This window comes from Crotalus tigris, unplaced genomic scaffold (assembly GCF_016545835.1).
Source record: "Crotalus tigris isolate CLP2741 ecotype Arizona unplaced genomic scaffold, ASM1654583v1 scf7180000019068.10715455, whole genome shotgun sequence".
Classification (NCBI taxonomy): Eukaryota; Metazoa; Chordata; class Lepidosauria; order Squamata; family Viperidae; genus Crotalus; species Crotalus tigris.
In genome coordinates, this window is record NW_024097358.1 from 9,662,453 (window position 1) to 9,688,308 (window position 25,856).

General features: G+C 39.2%; 2 protein-coding genes across 4 annotated transcripts; both read right to left on the reverse strand.

Moving 5' to 3' along the window:
• Window positions 1-1,931: 1,931 nt before the first annotated feature.
• LOC120315109 (kelch-like protein 11) lies at window positions 1,932-9,543 on the reverse strand. 2 transcript variants are annotated; one of them, XR_005558601.1, is made up of 3 exons: window positions 8,389-9,543; window positions 6,078-7,828; window positions 1,932-4,273 (listed from the first exon to the last, which is right to left on the reverse strand). XR_005558601.1 is itself a non-coding variant. In XM_039358880.1 (2 exons), exons 1-2 carry the CDS (start codon window positions 8,889-8,891, stop codon window positions 6,247-6,249), a joined length of 2,085 nt encoding a protein of 694 aa, XP_039214814.1. In that variant the 5' UTR covers window positions 8,892-9,543; the 3' UTR covers window positions 1,932-6,246. The 2 variants fall into 2 exon arrangements, 1 of the variants encoding a protein (XP_039214814.1); XM_039358880.1 differs by having other exon boundaries at window positions 1,932-7,828.
• A 3,807-nt stretch (window positions 9,544-13,350) lies between these two features.
• LOC120315110 (kelch-like protein 11) lies at window positions 13,351-20,762 on the reverse strand. Of its 2 annotated transcripts, XR_005558602.1 has the most exons (3): window positions 20,129-20,762; window positions 17,885-19,568; window positions 13,351-16,492 (listed from the first exon to the last, which is right to left on the reverse strand). XR_005558602.1 is itself a non-coding variant. In XM_039358882.1 (2 exons), the coding sequence occupies exons 1-2, from the start codon at window positions 20,629-20,631 to the stop codon at window positions 17,987-17,989; spliced, it is 2,085 nt and encodes a 694-aa protein (XP_039214816.1). In that variant the 5' UTR covers window positions 20,632-20,762; the 3' UTR covers window positions 17,734-17,986. The 2 variants fall into 2 exon arrangements, 1 of the variants encoding a protein (XP_039214816.1); XM_039358882.1 differs by lacking the exon at window positions 13,351-16,492 and having other exon boundaries at window positions 17,734-19,568.
• Between the last annotated feature and the right edge of the window lie 5,094 nt (window positions 20,763-25,856).

The window sequence follows — 25,856 nt, forward strand, 5'->3', positions numbered from 1 at the left end:
TCAATCTGCAATTTGTCTTGAATACCTTTTAGCTATATAGTATACAATCCTGTTATAGGTATCGAATAGAAAGCAACTTTTATGTAAAAGTTCAGATGAACATGAGAAAATACTTTCACTTATGAAAATAGGCTTCCCTCTGTAATGCTAGTTTTGTTGGTTGATAGATTGATATTACAATTATATAGAGACCATCTCACAGAATGTGACTGCTTAGTGTACAATAAAAATCATAAAAAGCTAACACAGAGCATTCTACAATTAAAAACAGTCAAAGTTACCAGCAACAGAGCAGCAAAGAGTTACCATTAAAGGCAATACAGCCATCTTATTACATTATCATTATAGGCACTACAGTCATATTGCAATACTATACGCAGGTATTCCTTGACTTATGATGGTTAGTCATAAATCTTGTTCATTATGGCTGTAAAACAGGTCATCTATATGTGACCAGCACAATTTTACGTGTTTTGCTCTAGTTATTAAGCATACCCATTGTTCACTATGGGCTGGTTTTGCCAAAAAACAAAAATATATGCTTTTTTTTGCAAAAACTTGCAAAAAGTTTGTAAAAAGCAGTAAGATGCTGCAAATGGCTATAGAAATGGGCCAATCGCCCAGTGCCCAGTCACATGATGGTGGAAGGGGGACTGACTGTTGGCACTTCAGCATTAGGTTACAGGTACACTCAGGGAGGTCTGTCATAACTTTTGTTCTTAAGCAATTGATTATAAGTCAAGAACTACCTCTAATTCCCAATTTTGATTACACAACCATGCTTTAAGGAACTTATGGAAGGAAGGCAGGGCTGGGGCCAGTCTCACCTGAGAGGAATGATATATCTGAAATCCTGCCAGATTTAAGACCTTCGCAGACAGGACTCAAAATATACTTATTCTGCCAGATCTAATAGGATGGGCAGATGTAGTCAGATGGAGGTGGTTCATTTCACCCAACCCCATGCTATGAGGGATTTTAAAGGTCAAAAGAAGCATCTTGAATTGGACCTGGAAGCAAACTGGTAATTTGTGCAACTTTTAAGTAGATGTTAAAGACTGTAGGATCCCTGTTGCTCTCTGAGCTTGATAGTTTTCTTGCAGATGTTTCACTGTCAAATTAGTTAACATCATCAGTGCTAGAAGGGGAGTTTTGCTCTTATTTTTATATATTAGTAGCTTGCTTGTCAGCCTTGGTAGGAGTGTTCTTAGAGGTTCCTTGACTGGGCTATTGTTTATTGTTAGCTTGTCTGCATTGGTAGTTCCTTGATTGGTGTACTGTTTACTTGATTGTTTTGTCTCCAAAATCTGGGGACCATGACTCCCAGGGTATTAAAATATGGCAAATTTATAAAATATGACATAAAAATTATTATAAAAGGAATCTAGTAAGGAAATATCTCTGAAAGGATAATCCAGCTAGTCATGGGTTGTCTAGTATATCCTTTTTTTTCCCCAAGGGAAATTTCCTTTTCTTTTACTTACTAGATTTTCAGTTGTCTGACCATCTTCCCTTCTTCACAGCTAAATACATCTCAAAAGTGCAAGGCAAACAGCCAGGTATTATATTTCAAGCCTATTATTGGTGAACAGAATGGAACTATTACTTCCCTTATTTTGATTTTTAAAATTTTGTTTAAATCTCAAGAAGTTATGGTTAATTTCCCATTAGCCTTTTCCCTGCCACTGTTCTAAACTATGTTTTCTAGAATGGGCAGCTTCAGAATTAGGAAATAAACATATTCCTATTTGTACACCTTACATTGATTAGTTTGTTCATTCTATAAGAGACAAGTGAGATATGAATAAAATGACAGAAAACTTTTTTTTGCACTATTTAAAAATTCCCTGATCACAACTGAAATTGAAGGATAAGAACTTTTGTGCTGAAAACATATCCATGAAGAATTTTAATAAGAGAAGAACAATATATATAGAGAAATAAAATGTTTATTGAATTAGTATTTAGGGTTACACAAGGTAATATAGCACATAATGAATTGCATTTTAAAAAATAAAGTTTAGAGGCCAGCATAGTATCTAGAGCACGGGTGTCAAATTCGCAACGTCATGTGATGTGTCACGACGTATTGCGACCTTTTTCCCATTGCCGGCAATGAGGTGGGTGCAGTTTTGGCATGACACATCCAGCCTGCGGGCCGGCAGTTTGACACCCCTGATAGAGCATTCTGCCCGAACCAGGTGAAAATTGTATTGCAGTCTTAGAGCCAACTCATTTATTGAGGAACAGACAAATACAAATTAGGATCACAACAGAAAAATGAAACAGGAAATTATCTTATGAATTCCTGATCCATTACGAACTCTTGGGAGAAAGAGTTTTATATTTTATAAATTTTTATATTTTTACTATTTTTTTTTTCAAATTCAGAGACAGCCAGTGAGTTAAGAGGTCCATAAGTATCAGCTTGGCTTACCAACTGAGCATCAATTTGTATCAACAGATTTACAACCATTATAAACAAATAACCCTTTCCCAGAATTGTAAAAGACATTGTTGGGAAGTTTCTATACTTCCACAAAACATTTTACAGAACAGCTGATACTACAAGTTTTCTACAAATGAGGAAACTCTCCACTTTCTCCTGAGTCATTCTTCCCACATCAAGTGTCATTTGCGCAATGTGAATTCAAGATGGAAATCACTTATAACAGTGCTATTCTTTTGTAGGAATTCTTGCAAATGGCTTATTGTCACACTGTTAATAATGACATAACATATTTCTCATGTTTTTTGTTGTAGATGTTATAGTAATAAAAATGTGTCGAATATGGGAAAATTGTAATTACCATAATAGAGTACTGATATATGTAGTAACATTTCTTATGAAAGTTGAGTCTTAGTGAAACAGATACAAACACAAAACAGAAATTCAAATATATGAAGAGCACGTGCCTATGAATATAGCCTTCAGACAATATATAATGTCCATTTATTATAAAAAAAATCTACAATACTTCTGTAGATCATAAAAGGCAAACTGTTGAACTGTTTATTTTGTCAGTAGAAAATTAGTAACTTAAAAAAAAAGTCTCTTAAGAGCCTATCTAGCTTTGATGTCTGCCTGTCTTTGATATCTCCACTGCAATAATTAGAAATATATTTTGCCACAAAACATATTTCTAATTATTTTCACTCAGGCAGAAGTTCCATTCATTTAACTGAAACGCTCAGGTATGCTGAGGATTATAATCTAGATCTCTTAATAACTCTAAATGGAAATATTTTTGTAGTCTGTTCCTTTTGTTACAAGGCAATTTCGTCAATATTGTCATGACTACATAAGAAGAGACCGCATTTAACCCAGAGTTGTACATTCAGACCAAAGGAACAAGTTAGTAGCGTAATATCCAGATATTAAGAAATTCTGATATTTGACACTACATATTGTACAATGTAACTGCTTTTCATACTGCTCTTAACTCTTCATACAAACTGAAATCTCCAAGCAAGGCATGTAAATAGCTGTAAGTAACTGCATTCACAAATAACCAAAGTGACTCATAACTTTAAACTACAAAGCTTATTGGACTAAACAAGCATTTTGAACAAGCATTTTAATCAATATGGTCAATAGATTATTTTTATTGATTTAGCAAAATATTTGCAATGAAGGCCATATATACCTACTATCAGGATTGCAAATGTATGTTTAACTTCAGGTAATGAAAATTTTGTCAAGGTTATCATGACACATATAAGACACAATTTCAAGTACTACAGCTATAGCTATATATATATGATTAAAAGGAATACTGAGAGATCTAAAAAAATAAGATTGAAAATATACAATTTCTAATTAAACAAATTTTGCATACAGATGTGTCCAGGCTTGGAGCTAGATTATATTCTTAAAAATCATACTTAATTAGTACTTCAGATAATAGTTTTGAGGAAGGGAGTTTAGACCCTGCAGCTTTGGAATATCAAAAGATTTCCAGAAGATAAATTGCTTTCTGAAGCAGCTATTACACTATAAAAAATGTCTGGTAACAATAAAGCATCTTTAAGGCAGGCAAGCGGCATAATTGGAGTGTTAATGTCTGTGATGCTGTCCGACAAGAACTCGTTAGTCCTAATTTAATATTAGGATTGTTATTTCAGTCCACAAGATTAACCTTGCCCCCACCCACTATATACAGTAGCTATATAATAAAAAGAAGTATTATTAGAAGAGTAAAGGTAAATTAGGAAAATCTGCACACATGCAATTGAAATACTTACCCCACTCAGACATGAATTAGGTTTCCTGCTAAATTGGAAAACAGTATTGGTCAGTCTGTAACATTCTTTTTAATTTATTAAAAAAGTGCTTCTAAACTTTTAAGTCATAGTTATATACCAATCAAACACCATCAATAATAATATTGCCCAATACAGATTTCTCCCATACTGATTTTGTCTATTTAGCTCATCTTAGTCCTTCCAAAGATAAATCTGGACTAGTTAAAAGAAAAAAAATTAAGAGATGAGAAAAGTAGACATAGAGGAAAGTAACTATTTTAGATCCTTCTCAGAAAATATTTAGATGAAGAAGCCAATTTTTTTTCTGAGGATTCTACTTGCACATTATTTGATGATCACATACATCAGGTCTAGATTTTTCTTAGACATTGCCATTACTACATCTTTATATTCCTGACCCAAAAACAAAAAGGAGAAATTAAAATATGTTTTGCCTGCCAAAGATGGTTTCTGGAGTAATTTATTTCAATCATTTGAAGAGGCAGGATAAATAATGTAAATATATATTCAGTTTGTTAGAAAAAGGAGTAAAAGATAAGTAATAAATGCAATAAAAAAATTACTTCAGGACATCATACTACGTGTTTAACATCTTGGGACATTTACCTGCAATGCAACAGAATTTGTAAATAAAATATTCTATTAGATGAACAAGTGTACATTAAATATTGCATAAATGGTTCATATGACTTTGCCTGCCTGAATAACTCTGTACCATTCTAAAACCTAAGTACACTTTAGTTCAATAAAAATACATTTGTATCATCTGGACATATTCTGTACCTTCCATGAAATTATCAGAACTTTAAACAAAACAGGATTCTGCTTACTACCAGCGTGATGGAGAGACGACAGAAAGCAGCAAATAATTTATATCTATCTCAAGAATTATCTTGGATGAGAATAAATTTCATATGCTGCCATATAAAATATATAAATCTAATTAGGACATGGGAGTTATGGGTTTTTAATGTCAAAAATAATTGTTCAGGCAAATTTTTTACTCAAAATCAAAGAGACTACTATCCCCATAAGGAATGGTGTATCATTTAAGACAAAAGACTTAGATTGTCAAAGATAGATCAAACGGTAGTTAGACCTGTCAAGATATTGGACAAGTTTACACAGCTTTAATCCTTCCATGAAGAACTCACAAATCCTTAATTATGAATTAGGATCTTTTTGGTCATTTCATTGTTTTAAGGCCACAATTCTGAACCAATTAAATAAAATTCATTAATGAGAAATCTGTGGCACTACTAAATAACAGAATGATCATCACTAAAAATAATAGTGACATCCTTAAAGGAAAAAAAAAACAGAACATTTCCATTATATGACTGAAAATTATTATTAGGTTCACCTTTTAGCAACTTCAAGTTGCTACTACAATTTTAAAATATTTATAATCATGGAACATTTTGAAGTTCTTAGAATGTTTGTGCTTTATTTGTTTTATAAACTTTTTTTTACTACTGCACATCTCCAAATTTGAGAGAAATAAGCAGATTTACAGCAGGTTAAAAAGAGGAAACACCTCTGCAAAAGCAGATAAAAATATCTTTTAAGAAAACAATGAAATGGTGCTTTCCATATACACCAGCATTGTAAAACAAATTGGAATATTTCACAGGACCTGTATAAATGTTATATAGTGAGGTCCAATACAAAAATGTAAAAAAGTTGTGCTAAATCTTTATGCTACCTGAATACATCCACAAAGTATAAGAATAATTATTTTGTTAGATTCTTTATCTGCATCATATTTGTGGAGAAACCAACAGGTTGTAAGATTTAATATCTCTGCCTACCTCCATGTTTATGGCTAGTATACACCAAATTTCCATATGGTGCTTGTAATCCACATCAAATACTTAACACCAAGAAGCTTTGTCTCCAACGCTTCAGCAGTTTTGGTGACCATTAGTCCATGCCAGGCATGACAATTACAGATGAGTATTTCTGATGTATTTATTCAAGCTAGCATTCTATCTGAGACCGAGGCATCCTCCGTAAACATAAGGAATGTCGGTGTATCTCTTGCATCTGCCGGATCCGGTCCTTCTGCCACATTAGGTTTTGTGGCATTGGATATTTCTGGGTACCATGTAAGGACCGAAAAGGGATTCTTACATGACAGGCTGTAGCACGGCAGCGAGCCTGAGGCATAGGAGGGAGTAACAACCAACGCTTCTTCTCAGCACAATAGCGGTAGGCCTCTTTTCTGTACTGTTTGTCAGTATCATCACTGTTCTTCCACCCACCTATGATGAAAATATCATCTTTATAATAGCAGATAGCTGCCCCTTCAATGCTAAGAACTTCTGGTGGCAAGCTTTCCAGAATGTCATCAGATACCTGGTTAGAGATTTTTCTCTTGGCCTCTTCATGGTCTAGAGGATAGCTTCTGGGACAACATGAAGCGGTATGGTAAAAATTGGTGTTGCCCACCACCATTTGGAAGCAGCAATAGTTGTCAAGGAGTGGCAGAGACTCACAATCTCGCCACTGTCGTGTGTCTGCATCATAGCGAATAATGACAGACCTCAAGCCATCTTCATTATCTCCATCAACTGGTGTGCGAGCTGCCATGTAAACAAATCTGTTATCTATTGTAATCACTTTAACATCCCGGAGTATCTTTGGTGCAGACTCCAAGTTGTGCCACTTATCTTGATCAGGACTGTAGACAGCTACATCTTTAAAACCAGGGATAAAATTCCCATGCCCACCAATACTGTAGAGGTTTCCCTTTACCTCAGTAAGTCCAAAAGAATGCTTCCTGGTTATCAGATTAGAAACCTGCTCCCAAACATTTCTACATGGGTTATACCTTTCCATGGTCTTGGCAAAACCAGGCTCCATGGAACCTGCCACATAAAGATAGGATTCGGTTATTACCACAGCATGCCCATCAAGGTGATTGTGTATGTGCGGTAAATTCACCCATCTATCTTCATCAATAAAGTACCCCACACACTCACTCAAGTAATCACCACCCTCAGATACACCACCAATGACCATGATAACATCCATGTTTTGGCCGAAGCGAGGCAGAGACGAGATGGGGGAGGTAACTTGTTGGAGCGTACCCAACTGAACATTCTCACCCTTGAGAGCATGGCTTTCCACTGCTTCCATCACAAGTTTGAGGCAAGCTTCATTGCTTGATACAAGCTTTTCAGATTTAACATGCCGAGTCAAATAGGTTGGTTTAATTTGTGATAGTCGGAGAAGCTTAAAGAGCTCTCCGAAATACTTTTCTCTTTCTTCAGGATTTCTCTGCACCCACTTTAAAACCATCTCAAAGAGAACCTCTTCTGAATCCACTGTGATTTCTGAATCTGAAAGCCAGTCTCTAATAAGGGGAAATGGCAATGTATAGACCTCTTCATCTTGGATGACTTTGTAGAAGTTCCTCCTGATCATCTCAGCAGCTTTTAAAGCCAGCTGGTTCAAAGAGTACATATGAGCTAAGCTGTGAATGGCTACAGAGTTGGAGAGACTCAGTTTTTTCTTGAGAAATTCCCCACAGAACTCTTTTAAACGTATTAGTAAGAACCTGCAAAATAAAAAGGCAATTTAGAAATGCCACCAGAGAATTATTAGATAGTTAATAACATGTATTTTACTTTCCACTAAGGTGACATTCAGCAATGTCAAATACCGCTGTGTTTTTCAAAAGGTGTCAGAACCGAAGTTGTCTTTAACTGTCCAACAGTCCCCTTCATGTAACTGTCCAACAGTTACCATTCAAGTAATTCAGAAACTGCACTGCCATAAAAATTTTCACCTTTGTTAAGACCAGGTTCAGCGCTGCCATTCAGTGTGTTTCTTTACTTTGTTCAGTTCTAATAGCCTATTAATATGCCTTATAGCAAGCCAGACCGCTAGTTACTCCAATTAAAATGATCATTGGTTTACACTGAAAACCAAGATCAACTTTCACAATTCCAGGGAAGGAGGGACAGAACGACCATCCTTGGTTGCCTTCCTTAAGAACTCCCTCGGATTAAGGTATCTTCACCCATCAGAACTCAGGAAAACATTTCTGCCAACATGCATCAGTCGGTTGGCGTATTATTTATTATCTGAACACTTCGTTCCTCCTTCCCGCCTCACCTGTCGGCCAACTCCAGAACCTCGTGCACGTTGCCAGGACTGACGCGAACGCTTCCCGTGTACATGAAGCTGATGACCGCCTCGATCGTCTCCGGGTCTGGTCCGGCTCCCGAACTCCATTTTCGTAACTCTACGCGCCCCGAACGGGACTCCGCGAAGTCGCCCAGAAGGAGAGGAGCGAAGTATTCGGTGGCCGCTGCGAGGACTGAGCGGTGCGCGCGGAATTCCCGCGGCGGCGGATCGGAGCCGGATGAGGCCCCGCCCAGTTCCCCCTCCTCCTCATTGCTGCCGCCACTGAAGGCTAACGTGACGTCACAGAAGAGGCCTAACCGCCGTTGTTCGTTCTGGCGGCAGGCGAGGTCGGAGCAGTGGGCCACGCACGAAAACACCTCCGAGTCGGGCTCTGAGTCTGGCCCCGCCTCGCCCTCCAGGCCCAGGAGGTTGACATCTGCGACGCCGTGGCCTCCTGCGCCCAAATCGCCGCCACCTACTGCCGCCGCCATCTTGGCTTCTCCTCAATCGATACGAACACTTTTCCCGTAGCTGCATCCAATATACGTCACTTACAGGATCATAGAGATACGAATATATTATATTTCCGGAAATGAAAATAGTCGCTTGCGATGATAGATAAAAGAATAATAGACCTTAACATTCGCACAAGTTAAATCTTATTTGTAAAAATTGGCTTCCTCTTTATTTAGGAGCACTTCAGCAATTATTTCTGAGATTAATATCGTCAGGATTATTCTTAATTAGCCGAAATAGAAAAAGGAATTAACAATCTCTGGCAAATCAGTATTTGCAAAAATTGACTAATTAAAAATCAAATGCTCTTCCTGAAAACCAATTCAACTTTTAAAGCCAGGAGAAAATATTTTAAAAGGGAATGAAGATAATTGTATTAACTGAAATTTAATGTAATTGTAAAGATAATTAAGCCCAAAATTCTTGATTTAAGAATTCTAATTATGTCACATTTTCTTAGAATCCAGTCCTGGTATGCCACTTATGTGAAATCAGTAAAAAGTTTGTCCTTCTGATTTATAGCATGTGGCTAGGCATCACTATTCTTTGGGCTATATTTACCGAGTTACACTAAACCAACCAAACCATATTATTCCTAATAAGTTAAATAGTATAGTTAACAAGTACTTTTAACAGGGTTTGTTAAAAACATTGTGCCAAACCAATTTTATTTCATTCTTTGATAAAATTACTAAATTAGTAGATCAACAAAATCAGTGGTGGGATTCAAATATGTGAACAACTGGTTCTCTGTGTAGATTTTGCTTCCGGAAGTCCATTCTGGACCTGGGCAACAAAAAATTAGCTACCGGTTCTGCCAAACTGGTGCAAACTGGCTGAATCCCACCATGAGCGAAATTCTGTGGACATAATATACTTAGATTTCAGAAAGACATTTGACAAAGTAGACTACAACCTGCTGCTTAGTAAGCTAGAAAAAAGTGGGATAGACAACATCACTACCAGATGGATCTATAGGTGGCTGACAAACTGTACTCAGTGAGTAGTCCTCAACAGTACTACATCCACATGGAGAGAAGTAAGCAATGGAGTACCAAAGGTTCCGTCTTAGGCCAGTACTCGTTAAAATCTTCATAAATCACTTAGATGAGGGAATAGGAGGGGAACTCATCAAATTTGCCGGAATAGCCAACATCTCAGAACACAAGCTTAAGATCCAAAAAGATCTTGACAAACTTGAACAATGGTCCCTACCCAACAAAATGAATTTTAATGTGGAGAAAAGCAAAGTTTTCCATTTAGGCAGGAAAAATCAAAGGTATAAGTACAGATTAGACAAGACCTAGTTCAAAAACAGTAAACGTGAGAGGGACTTTGGAGTCCTAGTGGACAATCACGTGACTATGAGCCAGCAGTGTGCAGCAGCAGCAGCCAAAAAAGCTAATACAATCCTAAGTTGTATAAATAAGGCATAGAATCAAGATCATGTGAAGTATTAGTACTGCTTTATAAACCCTAGTAAGACCACACCTGGAATACCGCAACCAATTTTGGTCACCATACTACTAAAAAGATGTTGAGACTTTGGAAAGGTTCAGATAAGAGCAATTAAAATGATCGAAGGCCTGGAGACTAAATCATATGAAGAACGGCTGCAGGACTTATGTTTGGTTAGTCTAAAGAAAAGAAGAAAACAGGTGACATGATAGGAATATTCCAGTATTTGAGGGGCTGTCACAAAGAAGAGCGCATGAAACTATTCTCCAAAGCACCAGTGGGCAGGACAAGAAACAATAGTTGGAAACTGATCAAAGAGAGAAGCAACCTGGAATTAAGGAGAAACTTCCTAACAGTGAAGACAATTAACCAGTGGAACAGCTTGCTTCCAGAAATTGTGGGAGCTCATCACTGAAGGTTTTTAAGAAGAGACCAGATCAGGGGTAGGCAACCCAAAACACTCAAAGAGCCACTTGGACACATTTCCCACCAAAAACAAAACACTGGGAGCCGCAAAACCCTTTTGATATCTAAAATGAAAATAACACTGCAACTGCATATATTCTTTTTTTACCTTTAATATATGTGTGTTGTGCGTATGTTTGTGTGTATATAAATAATAGGTAAAAAAGGATATATGCAGTGTTATCTTCATTTTAGATGACAAAAGGGTCTGTCTCTTTCCTCCTTCTCTTTCCTCTTTCTTTCTCTTTCCTTTCTCTTTCCTCAATTTTTTCTTTTCTTTTTCTCTTTCCTCTTTTTCTTTTCTTTCTTTCCTCTTAACTTTCTTTCTGTCCTTTCTTTCCTCTTTCTCTCCTTCTCTCCTTTCGCTTTTCTTTCCTCTTTTCTCAATCTTTTTTTTCCTTTCCTCTTCCCCTTCTTTCCTTTCTCTTTCCTCTCCCCTTCTCTTTCCTCTTTCTTTCCTCCTTCTTTCCTTTCTCTTTACTCTTTCTCTTTCCTCTCTTTCTTTCCTCTTTCTCTTCTTTCTCTTTCCTTTCTTTCCTTTTTCTTCTCTTCCTTTCCTCTTTCTTTCCTCTCTTTCTCTCTCTCTCCCTCTCCCTCCAGGTGAGGAGAGAAAGAACGAAAAGCAGATGGCGCCGAACGGATAGGGAGGGGGAGCAGAAAGGGAGGCAACAGCTCCCAGCCGCCCCCCCCCCACCATGTCCTCAGCTGAACGGGCAGGGAGGGGAAGCAGGACAGGAGGCAGCAGCTCTGGTGGTGGCAACAGCAGCTCCGGCGGCAGCCACTGCAGCATCGTAGGGAGTCCCCGCTGCCCCCGGCCCGGCTGCTGTGTCCTCAGCCAAACGGGTAGGGAGGGGGAGCAGGACAGGAGGCAGCGGCTCTGTCGGCGGCCACTGCAGCATCGTTGGGGTCCCCACCGCCCCCGGTCCGGCCGCTGCCGTTGCATCCTCAGCCACTTCGCCATCGCAAGAGGAGGGTGCCAAGACTGGGTGCACCATGGGCGGCCATGCCGGCAACGGGGAATGCCGCTGCGGGGACGAGGGGGAGGTCCCGATTGCCGCCAGCCCCGCCCTCACAGCCCAAGGTCTCCTTCTCCTGAAACACTGAGGGTAGTGGCGGCGGCGGCTCCCCAAAAGCAGCCAAGGAAGGCACCACCGATGGGGCCGAGGTAGGGCTGGGCGGCGGAGAGCCCTGCGCCAGTCAGGCGAGCTTCATGCCTGACTGCCGCTCCGCCCGGCCTGGGGAGACACAAGGCCAGCTCAGCTTTCCAGGGACCGATGCTCCGCCAGCCACTGCCCCAGCCATGACTGCTGCCCAGCCCAGGGAGACATATGGCTGGCTCAGCTTCCTGGGGTGCAATGTCCCCACTGGCCACTGCACTAGCCATGACTGCCACCTGGCTCAGGGAGACATGTGGCTGGCTCGGCTGCCCAGGGAGTGGCCCAGGGATGGCCCAGGAAGCAATGGCCCAGCCAAGACTGCCGCCTGGAACAAGTAAGCTGGGGGGGGCACCACCTACCCTATGGCCACTTCGCAGCAGTGCTCCATGGACTCAGAGCTCCCTCCCTCCCCCCATTGACCCTCTGTCTCCGGCTCTGCTGCTGCTTGGCCAACGGTGGGCATCGGAGAGGCTGCTCTCCCTCAGGGCCACAGTTTGCAGAAGGGGTAGCCCGTTTAGTGGAGGCTTGGGTGGCCGTTCCCAGTGGGGATCTTGGGGCTTCCTTGCACGGCTCCCCAGCCACGTGCTCCTCAGACGGGGCCAGCCCGGGAAAGGGACTTCTTGGCCGCCCTTCTCCCAAGGGGTGGGGCACCCGGGCACAGGGCCAATCAGGAACCCTGCGAGAGGGCAAGTCCACATGAGAGAAAGAGAGAGAGAGAAAGTGCAAGTGCCTCTTTCTCTCTCTCTCCTTATCTCTCTGAAAATGATGGGGTGAGGCTCCGGAGCTGCAGGGGATAGCTCAAAGAGCTGCATGCAGCTCCGGAGCTGCAGATTGCCGACCCGTGGACTAGACAGTCACTTGTCTGAAATGGTATAGATTCTCCTGCTTGAGCAGGGGGCTGGACTATAAGACCTCTAAGGTCCCTTCCAGTTCTATTCTATTCTAGAAGCCCATTGTGGAATCCTATCTAATCCACCATGTTTAAACTGGCAAATAAAACACCTAAGTTCCAAGATCAGGACAATATATTTCTCCATTTTGTACCTTGGCAACATTATTAAAAGGCAGAAATTTTGCTCATGGAGACATCATATAAAGTTGATTTTTTTTCAAATCCTTTTCTAAACATTCTCAGGAATTTATTCCCCATCCCAATGCCAAAACTATTGTACCATAAGAAGGCATTTTGGTTTATTTATCTAATTCAGTCCTTTTTTGATCAGAGCCATTAATTGAAATGGGCCATTTTAGACCAGGAGTGCAGAAATTTGAATTAATGGATCCTGAATTAAAGGATTCATTCATTCATTTTCTATCTTGTTGCAATGACATAGAACAACCTGAAGAAAAGACATAGAGAAATAAAATGTTTATTGAATTAGTATTTAGTGTTACACAACTGTAATACAACACAAAGAACTGCATTTTAAAAAAATAAAGCTTAGGTTTCAGCATAGCATCTAGAGAATTCTACTGAACGGGGATGAAGTTACATTGCACTCTGAGAGCTGACCCATTTATTGAGGAACAGACCAAGGGAAACTGGGATCACAACAGAAAAATGAAACAGAAAATTATCTTATGGTTTCTTAATCTTTCCTGGAGAAAGAATTTTATATTTTATAATGTTTTATATTTATATATTTATATTTTTACTATTTTAATTAGATTTAGAGAAGACCAGAAGCTGGCAATTGCAATTCTGCATCTAATAATGACCTTCAGAAAAGTTTCATAATTAAAGACAAATATATACCTCTATTTTAGTTTGGCACACTATGTGACATGCAAGTATAATAGTAAATTAAGAGATCCACAAGTCTAACTTGGCATACCAACTGAGTATTTGTACCATTCACAGATTTACAACTGTTGTAAGCAAATAAACCCTTGCTAGAATTGCAAAGCTATTGATGGGAGAGAAACTAAGCTTAAACTCTGCTGTTTCTATATTTCCCCAAAACTCTTTACAAAACAGCTGATACTACCAGTTTCCTTCAAATGAGGAAAACTCCACCTTCTCCTGAGTTACTCTCCCCTCATCAAGTGTCATTTGTGCAATGTGAGTTCAAGATGAAAGACGCTTATAACTGTCATTTGTGGCAACTATTGCAAATTACTTGTCACTTGATTAAATAGCGACTAACTAAAAATCTTTTTGATACTATGTTTTTTGTTGTAGAGCTTATGAAAACAACCAACATTATCTGTGGCAAAACTGTACAGATTACTTGATATACAAACACAATTGGGACCAGATTTTCCATTATTAAGCAAAGTGGTTAAATGAGACGTGTTCAATTTTATGACCTCTTTTGCCACAGGTCATAAGTGAATCATTGCAGTTAAGTGAATCAAGCAGTTGTCATGCAAATCTGGCTTCCCTTGTTTGCTTGTAGGAAGCTGACTGGAAAGAACATGAATGGCAATTACATGACCCTGGAATGTTGCATGCCAATTACTAAACACCTGAAACTTCATCAGGTATCCGTGGGGATGCTGTGAGTGTTCTAAGTGTGCATACTAGTTGTAAGCCAATTTTTTCAGTGCTATTATAACTTTGAATAGTTGCTAATCAAATAGTTGTAAGTAAAAGACTACCTGCGCCTTAATAACATTGTACTGATATATCTAATTACCTTCGTTGTTAAAGATGCTTTGAATACAAAGCAAGAGATCAAATACTGTATATGAAGAATATATGCCTATGAATATCACCTTCACACAGTATTATGCAGTAATAATGTGTTTATTATAAAAAGATTTAGTATACTCCAGCAGGATCATAAAATAAAGGCAAACTGTGGAATCATACATTCTGTCAGTAGAAAATTAGCAACTTATAAAAAATTATTGTTTCCTAAGTCCCTATGTAACTTTGAAATTTGTCTGTCTCTGAACATTTCTACTGCAATTTCTTTTGGTTGCAGGAAATAACAAAACATATTTTTAATTATTTTCCTCAAGCAGAAGTCTTATTCATTTAACTGAAACTCTCAAATATGCCGGAAACATAATCTAGATGTGTTAATAATTCCAAATGGAAATATTTTGATAATCTGTTGGAAGATTTTCCTTTGTCATAAGACAGTTTTGACAAGGTTGTCATGACTAAGTAAAGAGATTTTTACATAGAGGCCAGAGTTGTTCATTCAGACCAGGAGAGCAAGTTAGTAGCATAATATCCAAACACTACATTAAGAAACTTCGACATTTCATGCTACATATTATACTATGCAATTGCTCACTAGGGTGCTCTTAACTTGACATGCAAACTGAAATCCCCAAGAGCAGCACTGAATAGCTGTGACTTCATTCACAAGCAACATCCAAAGTGACTTATGATTTTAAAATACAAAACTTACCCAGACTAAATAAGAATTTTAAAGAAGCATTTTAATTAGTATAGTCAATACATTAACTTATTTGTGCCTTTGGCAAAGATTTGCAATGAAAACCAGCTATACTTCCTACAAAGTTTTCAAAGTATTTAATAGGGACCTGACTATACTACAAGCTTAATCCATTTAATTATATTTAAAAGGAATGCTGAGATATCTAAAAAAAACATCAGATTGAAAAACTTTACTCCAAATTAAACAATTTTAAATTTTCCATATAAATGTGCCCAGACTTGGAGCTAGATAACGTCCTTAAGAAAGGTACTTCTTAATTAGTACTTCAGATAATAGTTTTCAGAGAGGAAGTTTAGATTCCTGCAGCTTTGGAATGTCAAATGATTTCCAGAAAATAAATTGCTTTCTGAAGCAGCTATTACATCATAAAAAGTGGCTGGTAACAATAAAGTATCTTTAAGGCGGCAAGCGGCATAATTGGTTTGTTGTTTGTGACACTGTGGTACAAGAACACGTTAGTTTTAATTGATATTAGGATAATTACTGCAACTCATAGGTTTAACCATGCCCCCATACACTATGCAGTTAAATAATAAATAATAAGGATGGCAAAGATAAATTAGGAAAACCCACACATCCATGCAATTTCAACACTTACCCCAGTATCTCAGACATGAATTAGGTTTCCTGCTAAATTGTAAAACAGTTTTTTTTAAAAAAAGTGCTGCTAAAATTTAAGACATATTTACCAAACACCATCAATAATATTGCCCAATGCAGATCTTTCCCATATTGATTTCATCTCCATGTTTCATTTTTGTGCTCCGAGCAATAAATCCAGACTCGTTAAAAGAGAAGAAAAAGCGAGATAATAGCAGACCTAGATGAACTTAAATGTTTTTCAGACAATATTTATAGATGAAGAAGAGGCAAAATCTATATCTGAGGATTCTATTTATACACCATTTGAAGACCTTATGCACCAGACCTTGATTTTTCCTGAGATATCTTAGATATTGCCATCACTATGTCTTTATTTACCACATTTATGACACAAGGCCATAAGGGGAGATGAAGAGGTACTCTACCTAGGCAAGGATGATTTCATGAGTAACGTGTTTGACACTTTGGGAAATATATCTGTAATGGAAAAGAATTTATAAAGTAAATTAAATACTCTATTGGATCAATAAGCTATCATCAAATACTGCATAAATGCTTGATATGAATTTTCTGTCTGAACAACTCTGTAGAATTCCAAAACTTCAATATTCCTTGGACCAATAAAAATATATTTATATCATCTGAATATATTCTGTGTCTTTCATAAAACTACCAGAACTTACAAAATAGGATTCTTCATGCTACTAGGCTAGAAGAGAATGGAGAGAAAGCAGCAAATAATTTAGAGTATCTCAATCATCTGAATTACTTGAGTAGGAATTAATTTTATATGCTGCCAAAAGATAAGACTTGGATTATGTGGACTCTCAAGTCAAGAATATTCAGGCAAATTTTCCAGTTGAATAGCCTTGTACTCCCTACTGTCCACACAAAAAATGGTGTCACATTAAGACAAATGGATTTGTTAAAAATAGTCCAAATGGTACTGAGACTTATTTACCCAGAAATTGACACCTGAGTTTATACACTTTTAACTCTGCATAATGAATTCCCAATTGCTTCAATTATAAATTAGGGATTTTTTTGGTCTTTTCATTCATTTGTAAGGCCACAATTCTTAAGTAACTGAAAAAAAATAATTAATGAGAAAAAGTGGGGCTACTAAAAGGACGAACAGTCATCACTAAAAATTATAGCGATGCTCTTAAAGAATTCAGAAATATTTCATCATAATTGTGAATGTTCCAACCAGCAAAATTAATTTTTAACAACTTCAAACGATTTTAGATAAATAAAACTATAAAACATTATCATGAAACATTTGAAGTTCTTAGAAAATTTGTGCTTTATTCCTCTTAAAAGGGTTTTTTAACTATTGCACATCTCCAAATTTGAGAGAAATAAGCAGATTCAGAACAGATTAAAAAAAATCCTCTTCAAAAAATAACTTAAAAAACATTGAAATGGTCCTTTGCATATCAGCATTTTAGAATAAACTGAAATACTTCACATGACCTGTATGTTTAAAGATGACCCAAAACACAAAAAACAAGTCTATTTCAAAAATGTAAAGAAAAAGAAAGACTGTGCTGACTTTTTAATACTATCTGAACACATCCAAAACGTGCAAGAACAATTTTTATTTTGGATTCTTTATGTGGGTCATATCTGTGGAGAAACCAACAGGCTCTAAGGCAGTGTTTCTCAACCTTGACAATTTTAAGGCATGTGGACTTCAACTCCCAGAATTCCACAGCCAGCAATGCTGGGAGTTGAAGTCCACATGCCTTAAAATTGTCAAGGTTGAGAAACACTGCAAGGGTTTTCTATGTCTTCTTACATTCATATTTATGGCTAGTATACACCAAATTTCCATGTAGTACTTATAATCCACAAGAAATACTTAACAGTAAGAAAGCCTTGTCTCCAACACTTCAGCAGTTTTGGTGACCATTAGTTCAGGTCAGGCATGACAATTACAGATGAGTATTTCTGATGTATTTATTCAAGCTAGCATTCTATCTGAGACTGAGGCATCCTCCGTAAACATAAGGAATGTCGGTGTATCTCTTGCATCTGCCGGATCCGGTCCTTCTGCCACATTAGGTTTTGTGGCATTGGATATTTCTGGGTACCATGTAAGGACCGAAAAGGGATTCTCACATGACAGGCTGTAGCACGGCAGCGAGCCTGAGGCATAGGAGGGAGTAACAACCAACGCTTCTTCTCAGCACAATAGCGGTAGGCCTCTTTTCTGTACTGTTTGTCAGTATCATCACTGTTCTTCCACCCACCTATGATGAAAATATCATCTTTGTAATAGCAGATAGCTGCCCCTTCAATGCTAAGAACCTCTGGTGGCAAGCTTTCCAGAATGTCATCAGATACCTGGTTAGAGATTTTTCTCTTGGCCTCTTCATGGTCTAGAGGATAGCTTCTGGGACAACATGAAGCGGTGTGGTAAAAATTGGTGTTGCCCACCACCATTTGGAAGCAGCAATAGTTGTCAAGGAGTGGCAGAGACTCACAATCTCGCCACTGTCGTGTGTCTGCATCATAGCGAATAATGACAGACCTCAAGCCATCTTCATTATCTCCGTCAACTGGTGTGCGAGCTGCCATGTAAACAAATCTGTTATCTATTGTAATCACTTTAACATCCCGGAGTATCTTTGGTGCAGACTCCAAGTTGTGCCACTTATCTTGATCAGGACTGTAGACAGCTACATCTTTAAAACCAGGGATAAAATTCCCATGCCCACCAATACTGTAGAGGTTTCCCTTTACCTCAGTAAGTCCAAAAGAATGCTTCCTGGTTATCAGATTAGAAACCTGCTCCCAAACATTTCTACATGGGTTATACCTTTCCATGGTCTTGGCAAAACCAGGCTCCATGGAACCTGCCACATAAAGATAGGATTCGGTTACTACCACAGCATGCCCATCAAGGTGATTGTGTATGTGCGGTAAATTCACCCATCTATCTTCATCAATAAAGTACCCCACACACTCACTCAAGTAATCACCACCCTCAGATACACCACCAATGACCATGATAACATCCATGTTTTGGCCGAAGCGAGGCAGAGACGAGATGGGGGAGGTAACTTGTTGGAGCGTACCCAACTGAACATTCTCACCCTTGAGAGCATGGCTTTCCACTGCTTCCATCACAAGTTTGAGGCAAGCTTCATTGCTTGATACAAGCTTTTCAGATTTAACATGCCGAGTCAAATAGGTTGGTTTAATTTGTGATAGTCGGAGAAGCTTAAAGAGCTCTCCGAAATACTTTTCTCTTTCTTCAGGATTTCTCTGCACCCACTTTAAAACCATCTCAAAGAGAACCTCTTCTGAATCCACTGTGATTTCTGAATCTGAAAGCCAGTCTCTAATAAGGGGAAATGGCAATGTATAGACCTCTTCATCTTGGATGACTTTGTAGAAGTTCCTCCTGATCATCTCAGCAGCTTTTAAAGCCAGCTGGTTCAAAGAGTACATATGAGCTAAGCTGTGAATGGCTACAGAGTTGGAGAGACTCAGTTTTTTCTTGAGAAATTCCCCACAGAACTCTTTTAAACGTATTAGTAAGAACCTGCAAAATAAAAAGGCAATTTAGAAATGCCACCAGAGAATTATTAGATAGTTAATAACATGTATTTTACTTTCCACTAAGGTGACATTCAGCAATGTCAAATACCGCTGTGTTTTTCAAAAGGTGTCAGAACCGAAGTTGTCTTTAACTGTCCAACAGTCCCCTTCATGTAACTGTCCAACAGTTACCATTCAAGTAATTCAGAAACTGCACTGCCATAAAAATTTTCACCTTTGTTAAGACCAGGTTCAGCGCTGCCATTCAGTGTGTTTCTTTACTTTGTTCAGTTCTAATAGCCTATTAATATGCCTTATAGCAAGCCAGACCGCTAGTTACTCCAATTAAAATGATCACTGGTTTACACTGAAAACCAAGATCAACTTTCACAATTCCAGGGAAGGAGGGACAGAACGACCATCCTTGGTTGCCTTCCTTAAGAACTCCCTCGGATTAAGGTATCTTCACCCATCAGAACTCAGGAAAACATTTCTGCCAACATGCATCAGTCGGTTGGCGTATTATTTATTATCTGAACACTTCGTTCCTCCTTCCCGCCTCACCTGTCGGCCAACTCCAGAACCTCGTGCACGTTGCCAGGACTGACGCGAACGCTTCCCGTGTACATGAAGCTGATGACCGCCTCGATCGTCTCCGGGTCTGGTCCGGCTCCCGAACTCCATGTTCGTAACTCTACGCGCCCCGAACGGGACTCCGCGAAGTCGCCCAGAAGGAGAGGAGCGAAGTATTCGGTGGCCGCTGCGAGGACTGAGCGGTGCGCGCGGAATTCCCGCGGCGGCGGATCGGAGCCGGATGAGGCCCCGCCCAGTTCCCCCTCCTCCTCATTGCTGCCGCCACTGAAGGCTAACGTGACGTCACAGAAGAGGCCTAACCGCCGTTGTTCGTTCTGGCGGCAGGCGAGGTCGGAGCAGTGGGCCACGCACGAAAACACCTCCGAGTCGGGCTCTGAGTCTGGCCCCGCCTCGCCCTCCAGGCCCAGGAGGTTGACATCTGCGACGCCGTGGCCTCCTGCGCCCAAATCGCCGCCACCTACTGCCGCCGCCATCTTGGCTTCTCCTCAATCGATACGAACACTTTTCCCGTAGCTGCATCCAATATACGTCACTTACAGGATCATAGAGATACGAATATATTATATTTCCGGAAATGAAAATAGTCGCTTGCGATGATAGATAAAAGAATAATAGACCTTAACATTCGCACAAGTTAAATCTTATTTGTAAAAATTGGCTTCCTCTTTATTTAGGAGCACTTCAGCAATTATTTCTGAGATTTGCCAGCAAATTTGGAAAACTTAATAGTGGCCACAGGATTGGAAAAGGTCAGTTTACATTCAAATTCCAAGGAAAGGCAATGCCAAAGAATGTTCAAACTATCGTACCATTGCATTCATTTCACATGCTAGTAAAGTTATGCTTAAAATCCTACAAGCTGGACTCCAGTAGTATGTGGATTGAGAACTACCAGAAGTACAGGCAGGATTTCGAAGACATTCTAAAACTGCGGGGCTATTATAAACTCCCTTTCAGAAAACAATTAACAGAGGTACTTACTAAGAAATATAGAATATTATCCAGCTCTAAGCATGGACACATCTGTGTAGAAAATTTAAAATTGTTTAATTGGAATTTTAATTTTTCAGTCTGAAGTTTTTCTTAGATCACTCAGAATTCCCTTTAGGCATAAATAAAGTAGATTAAACTTGTAGAATATGTATATTCCTACTACCTGAAATTAAATATTTGAAAACTTCATAGTAGGTATATTTGGCCTTCATGGCAAAAACTTTGCTTGTAAAACTGTTTACTGGTTAAGTTTTGTATTTTAATATTTTAAGTTATTTTGGATATTGCTTGTGAATGCCAGTCACTTAAACAAGTAGTCCTTTTTTTAATCACAATTGGGCCTAGAATGTCATTTGTTGAGTGATCATTCAACAAGCTACATCATTACTTTACTCAATGAACACAATTCCTGCTCTTCCAGTTACAGTCAAGGGACCACATGGATTGTTAGGTGGGGTGGGGTGCCAGAGAGATGGCCCAGACCTCTAACCACTTGAGAAGCCTGGACCCTCTGCGAACCACCAGTGAAGATAGTGATAACTAGTGTTTTCACCAAATTTCAGATTCTTCTTCCAGTGTATTGCGGGATTTCCTCCAGAGGTGAAAATGCTAGCTAACATCTGTTTTGAAAGATTCTGAAAGCGGAAGGCCAATATTCTGAGCCTTTCAGAACACTAGCATTTGGTAGGGAAAATGCTGGTAAAGGAGTGCTTTCCCTTCCCCTATGAGGGGAAAACACTAGTGAAAGCCAATGTTCAATGCTCAGAATACTAGTCTTTGCTAGCATTTTCACCAGATTTGAGTTTTGTTCTTCGAGCATGCAGGGAGAGGAAGGAAAATCTCTTACTAAGTTGAGGGACAGACCTGTAATCCAATATCTCTTCCACCTTCAACTTTCTCCACCAGCTTTCCCACTGACATTCTGGGGAAACTGGCAGAAAGGATTGTAAATGAAGGGTTCTTGGTGCTCTCTGATCTTGGTTGTTTTCTTGCAGGTGTTTCCTAACCATCACTAGCACTGATTATGTTACCTAGTTTGGCTAATGAAACATTTGCAAATAAACAACCAAGTTCAGAAAGCATCAAGGACCTTATTTCAACCCTGAGCTACAAATATTCCTTATTAGAAGGTTGGAAAAATTCTTTAATGGAAGGTTGCATGGCATTTAACAATCAGTCACATGAAATGTGATCATATGATGATGTGGGTGGGGGAAGCTGGCATTTTATGATGCTTGGAAGTGCTTTACCAGCCATAAAGCATCTATCTGTTGTGACTGCAATTGGTAGTCAAATAACTGGTCGTAAGTTAAAGACTATCTTTAGCTGTTCACATGTTGGAGATTTCACTTTGCATGAAATCTTTAAGAACACTCTTCATTTACTTTCAAGCACTATCTTTAATAATATTGGCCTATACATTTCTTCCACACTGATTTCATCCCCTTGTCTCATCTTAGTGCTCTCAGAAATAAATATGGACTAGTTAAAAAAGGAAAAAAAAGAAAAAAGATAAATGGAGTGGTTTTATATATAAAAGTCCTATTTAAACCTAGGCTACTTTTATCAGATGAATACGGTAGATTTGTAATAGGGGAAATTGATTTTAATGGAATAAAATCAATAGTTATTGGATTATATGTGCCAAATGAGGAGAAAAGCAATTTTTTTAGTACCTTATGGACCAACTCTTACCTTTTTCATATGAAAATTGCCTTATCCTGGGGAATTGAAATGGACTGATTTCATCATTTTGGGATAGAACATCTACTAAAGCAGACATGTCAAACTCGTGATGTCATGTGACGTTGCACAATGAATTGAGAGTTTTGCCATTGCTGGCAATGGAGTGAGCATGGCTTCTGCATGATGCGTCCGGCCCGCGGGTCGGCAGTTTGACACCCCTGTACTAAAGAGATCAAATCATCCCAGGGCAAACTACTAAAGTCATTTTTTGAAATGATGGACAATTTAACATTCATAGACTCATGGAGGCATAAAAATGGCTCCGTGAGAGAATATACCTTTTTTCAGAAAGGGACAAATCTTTTTCAAAGATCAATATGATATGGACCTCTAAAAACTTAGCAAACAGAATTTTGAAAGTTGATATCCTACTTAAATCCTTTTCTGATCATAACACAATTGTTTTGGTCCTCAGAAAAAAGAGCTTGAGTTACAGATGGAGATTGAATTAATCTATTTTATAAAAGGAGGCAATTGTAAAGGCCTGTAAAAAGAAATTACATGAATATTTTGACAATAATTTAGGTAAAGGGACAGATCTAATAACTGTTTGAGAGGCTAATAAGGCAGTTATTAGGGATTATGTTATACAATACAATCAATTAGAGAAGGAAAAAATATTTGGAAAGGTCCCAGAAGATACTCGATGCAATCAGACAAAAAGAAATTGAGCTATAAAAGTCACCTACAGACCCTAAAACAGGGCTTTTCAATCTTTTCACCCACTGTATCACTTTTAGGATATGGCAATATCCGAGTACCACCAGTTGCCTAGCAAGGTGTCAAAAACTTGATGACAAAAAAAAGGAAAAAAGTGATAAAGTACAGGTAGTTCTCGACAGTTCACTTAGTGACTGTTCGAAGTTACAATGGCACTGAAAAAAGTGCCCCCCAAGCCACAGCCGAGCAAGACACCTGCCTGCCCGCCCAGCGGCGCTCTTCCTCCTGTCCAAGGTTTTCATTGTTGTGAGCATTTCTGTTGAGGATTGGCAGTGGGGTGGGGTGGGTGTTTGGTTTTTATTCTCCCCATCTGCTGGACGGTTGCAGCAGGTTTTGGTCACTTCACATGACCCTCAGACATTGACCGTCATAAATATGAATCAGTTGCCAAGCATCTGAATGTAAATCACAAGACCCTGGAGATGCTGCAACATTCCAGCTGATCAGCGCTTCTTCTGGGCTCAGCAGAAGCGCCAGGATCACTGTTGCTTTCCAGCTGATTGGTGCTTCTTCAGGGCTCAGCAGAAGCACCAGGATCAGTGCTGAGCTCCAGCTAGAACCTGGCGCTGATCCTGGCACTTCCACTAAGCCCTGACAGCCCCAAAGCGCTGATCAGCTGGAAAGCGGCACTGATCCTGGCACTTCCATTGAGCCCTGACAGCCCTGCAGCTCCAGCCATCTCTTGCTCAGGCTTGCGTGGTGCTGCACCGGTTCAGCTCATTCCCCTCCACTTTTCTAGGGTGGTCGCGTACCACCTGCCAGGTGCCAATGTACCACAGGTGGTACCCGTACCACTGGTTGAAATGCCCTGCTTTATTGCACCAAAGGAAGTCAGAAGTCAATGCTTTTTTTCTCCTTTACCTCACTTCTCTACTCCCCTTTCCCTTGCCCATCTTTTGCGTTATTTGCTTTTGTATTTTCATTGTATTATATATTATAAACCAGGGGTTCTCAACCTTGGCAACTTTAAGTCTTAAAGTTGCCAAGGTTGAGAACCCCTGTTATAAACTAATACAACTTTAATATAAAAAAGAGAAGAAAAATAAGAGATTAGAAAAATAGATCTAGACTTCCGGTTCCAGTTCACGGCGTTCCTAGTCGCACGGGGAGACTCATCTCCTCATTGGCTAGCTTTCCCTCTGCCGGTCGACCCTTATACAGGTTGAAAGTTGCCCTGGAGGGTGCGACTTCCATCAAGGAGGCTTCAACTCGGCTGCGGAGGAACGGCGGCTCCTCCAGCTGCCCAGGCGATCTCTGAGGGCCGACAGAGAAGATCGGCCCTGCTGCTTCAAACCACGTCAAAGAACATCTAAGCTGTAAGAACCCCCGTGGTGAATCCGGGTGAGACTTTTTCTTGCCACTTTCTCTATTTTACTTTATTTTTGGAACCTGTAAGAGCCTTGTAGGAATTATTTCCCTAACTTGAGAAGGCAGCTTTTACGTGTTTGGGAAAGAAGGCGTTTTTTTTTTAAGACTATATCTTATTTTCATATTTTTTGAGATACAGAAAATTCTCTCTCCTTTTTTTTAAAGAATTGTACTATCACCTGGTGTTGGAATTATTTCTTCTTTCACACTATACTTTTAAAGACTGGAAAAGACTTTTTCTTAACCTACAGGACATCTAGTGGCGAAAATTTAACATTGTAATTTCTGATTATTGTTTGGAAACTTTTGACTTTCAAATTATTTTTGAAAAAAGATAAGCTGTGCAGCTGTTGGGAACTGTGGGGGTGGACACTGACTAATCTTTATCAAATACAGTCCCCACAAAAAAGAAAAAAGAGACTTTTTCTACTTACTATTAAAATGGAGGAATCACATTCACAACTAAATTATAATCTTATACTGGAAAAGATATATGAGGTCACTGCAGAAATTTGTGCCATATTGAAAGAACCTATTACAGAACTAAAATCCAGAAATCTCACGTCAAACATTCAAACAGATGCTCAGACTACATCTGACTATTTGACAAATCAAAACACACCAGAAGAGGAATTAGTAGAGATAAAAGAGGAACTCATCATACCTTACAAATCTCTCATTTGTAACTTTGAGGAACAGAGAAGCAAAGACTGAGATTTGAAACTACAAAGCAACGATATTTTAAGGAGAAGAGAAACAGACACCTGACACAGAGGATGGGACTCTTATTCTTTCAAAGCTTACTGCAAACAACAAAAATAGATCTACTGGCTGAAAGGGAAGCGTCTTTATGGAAACCTACCTGGCATAG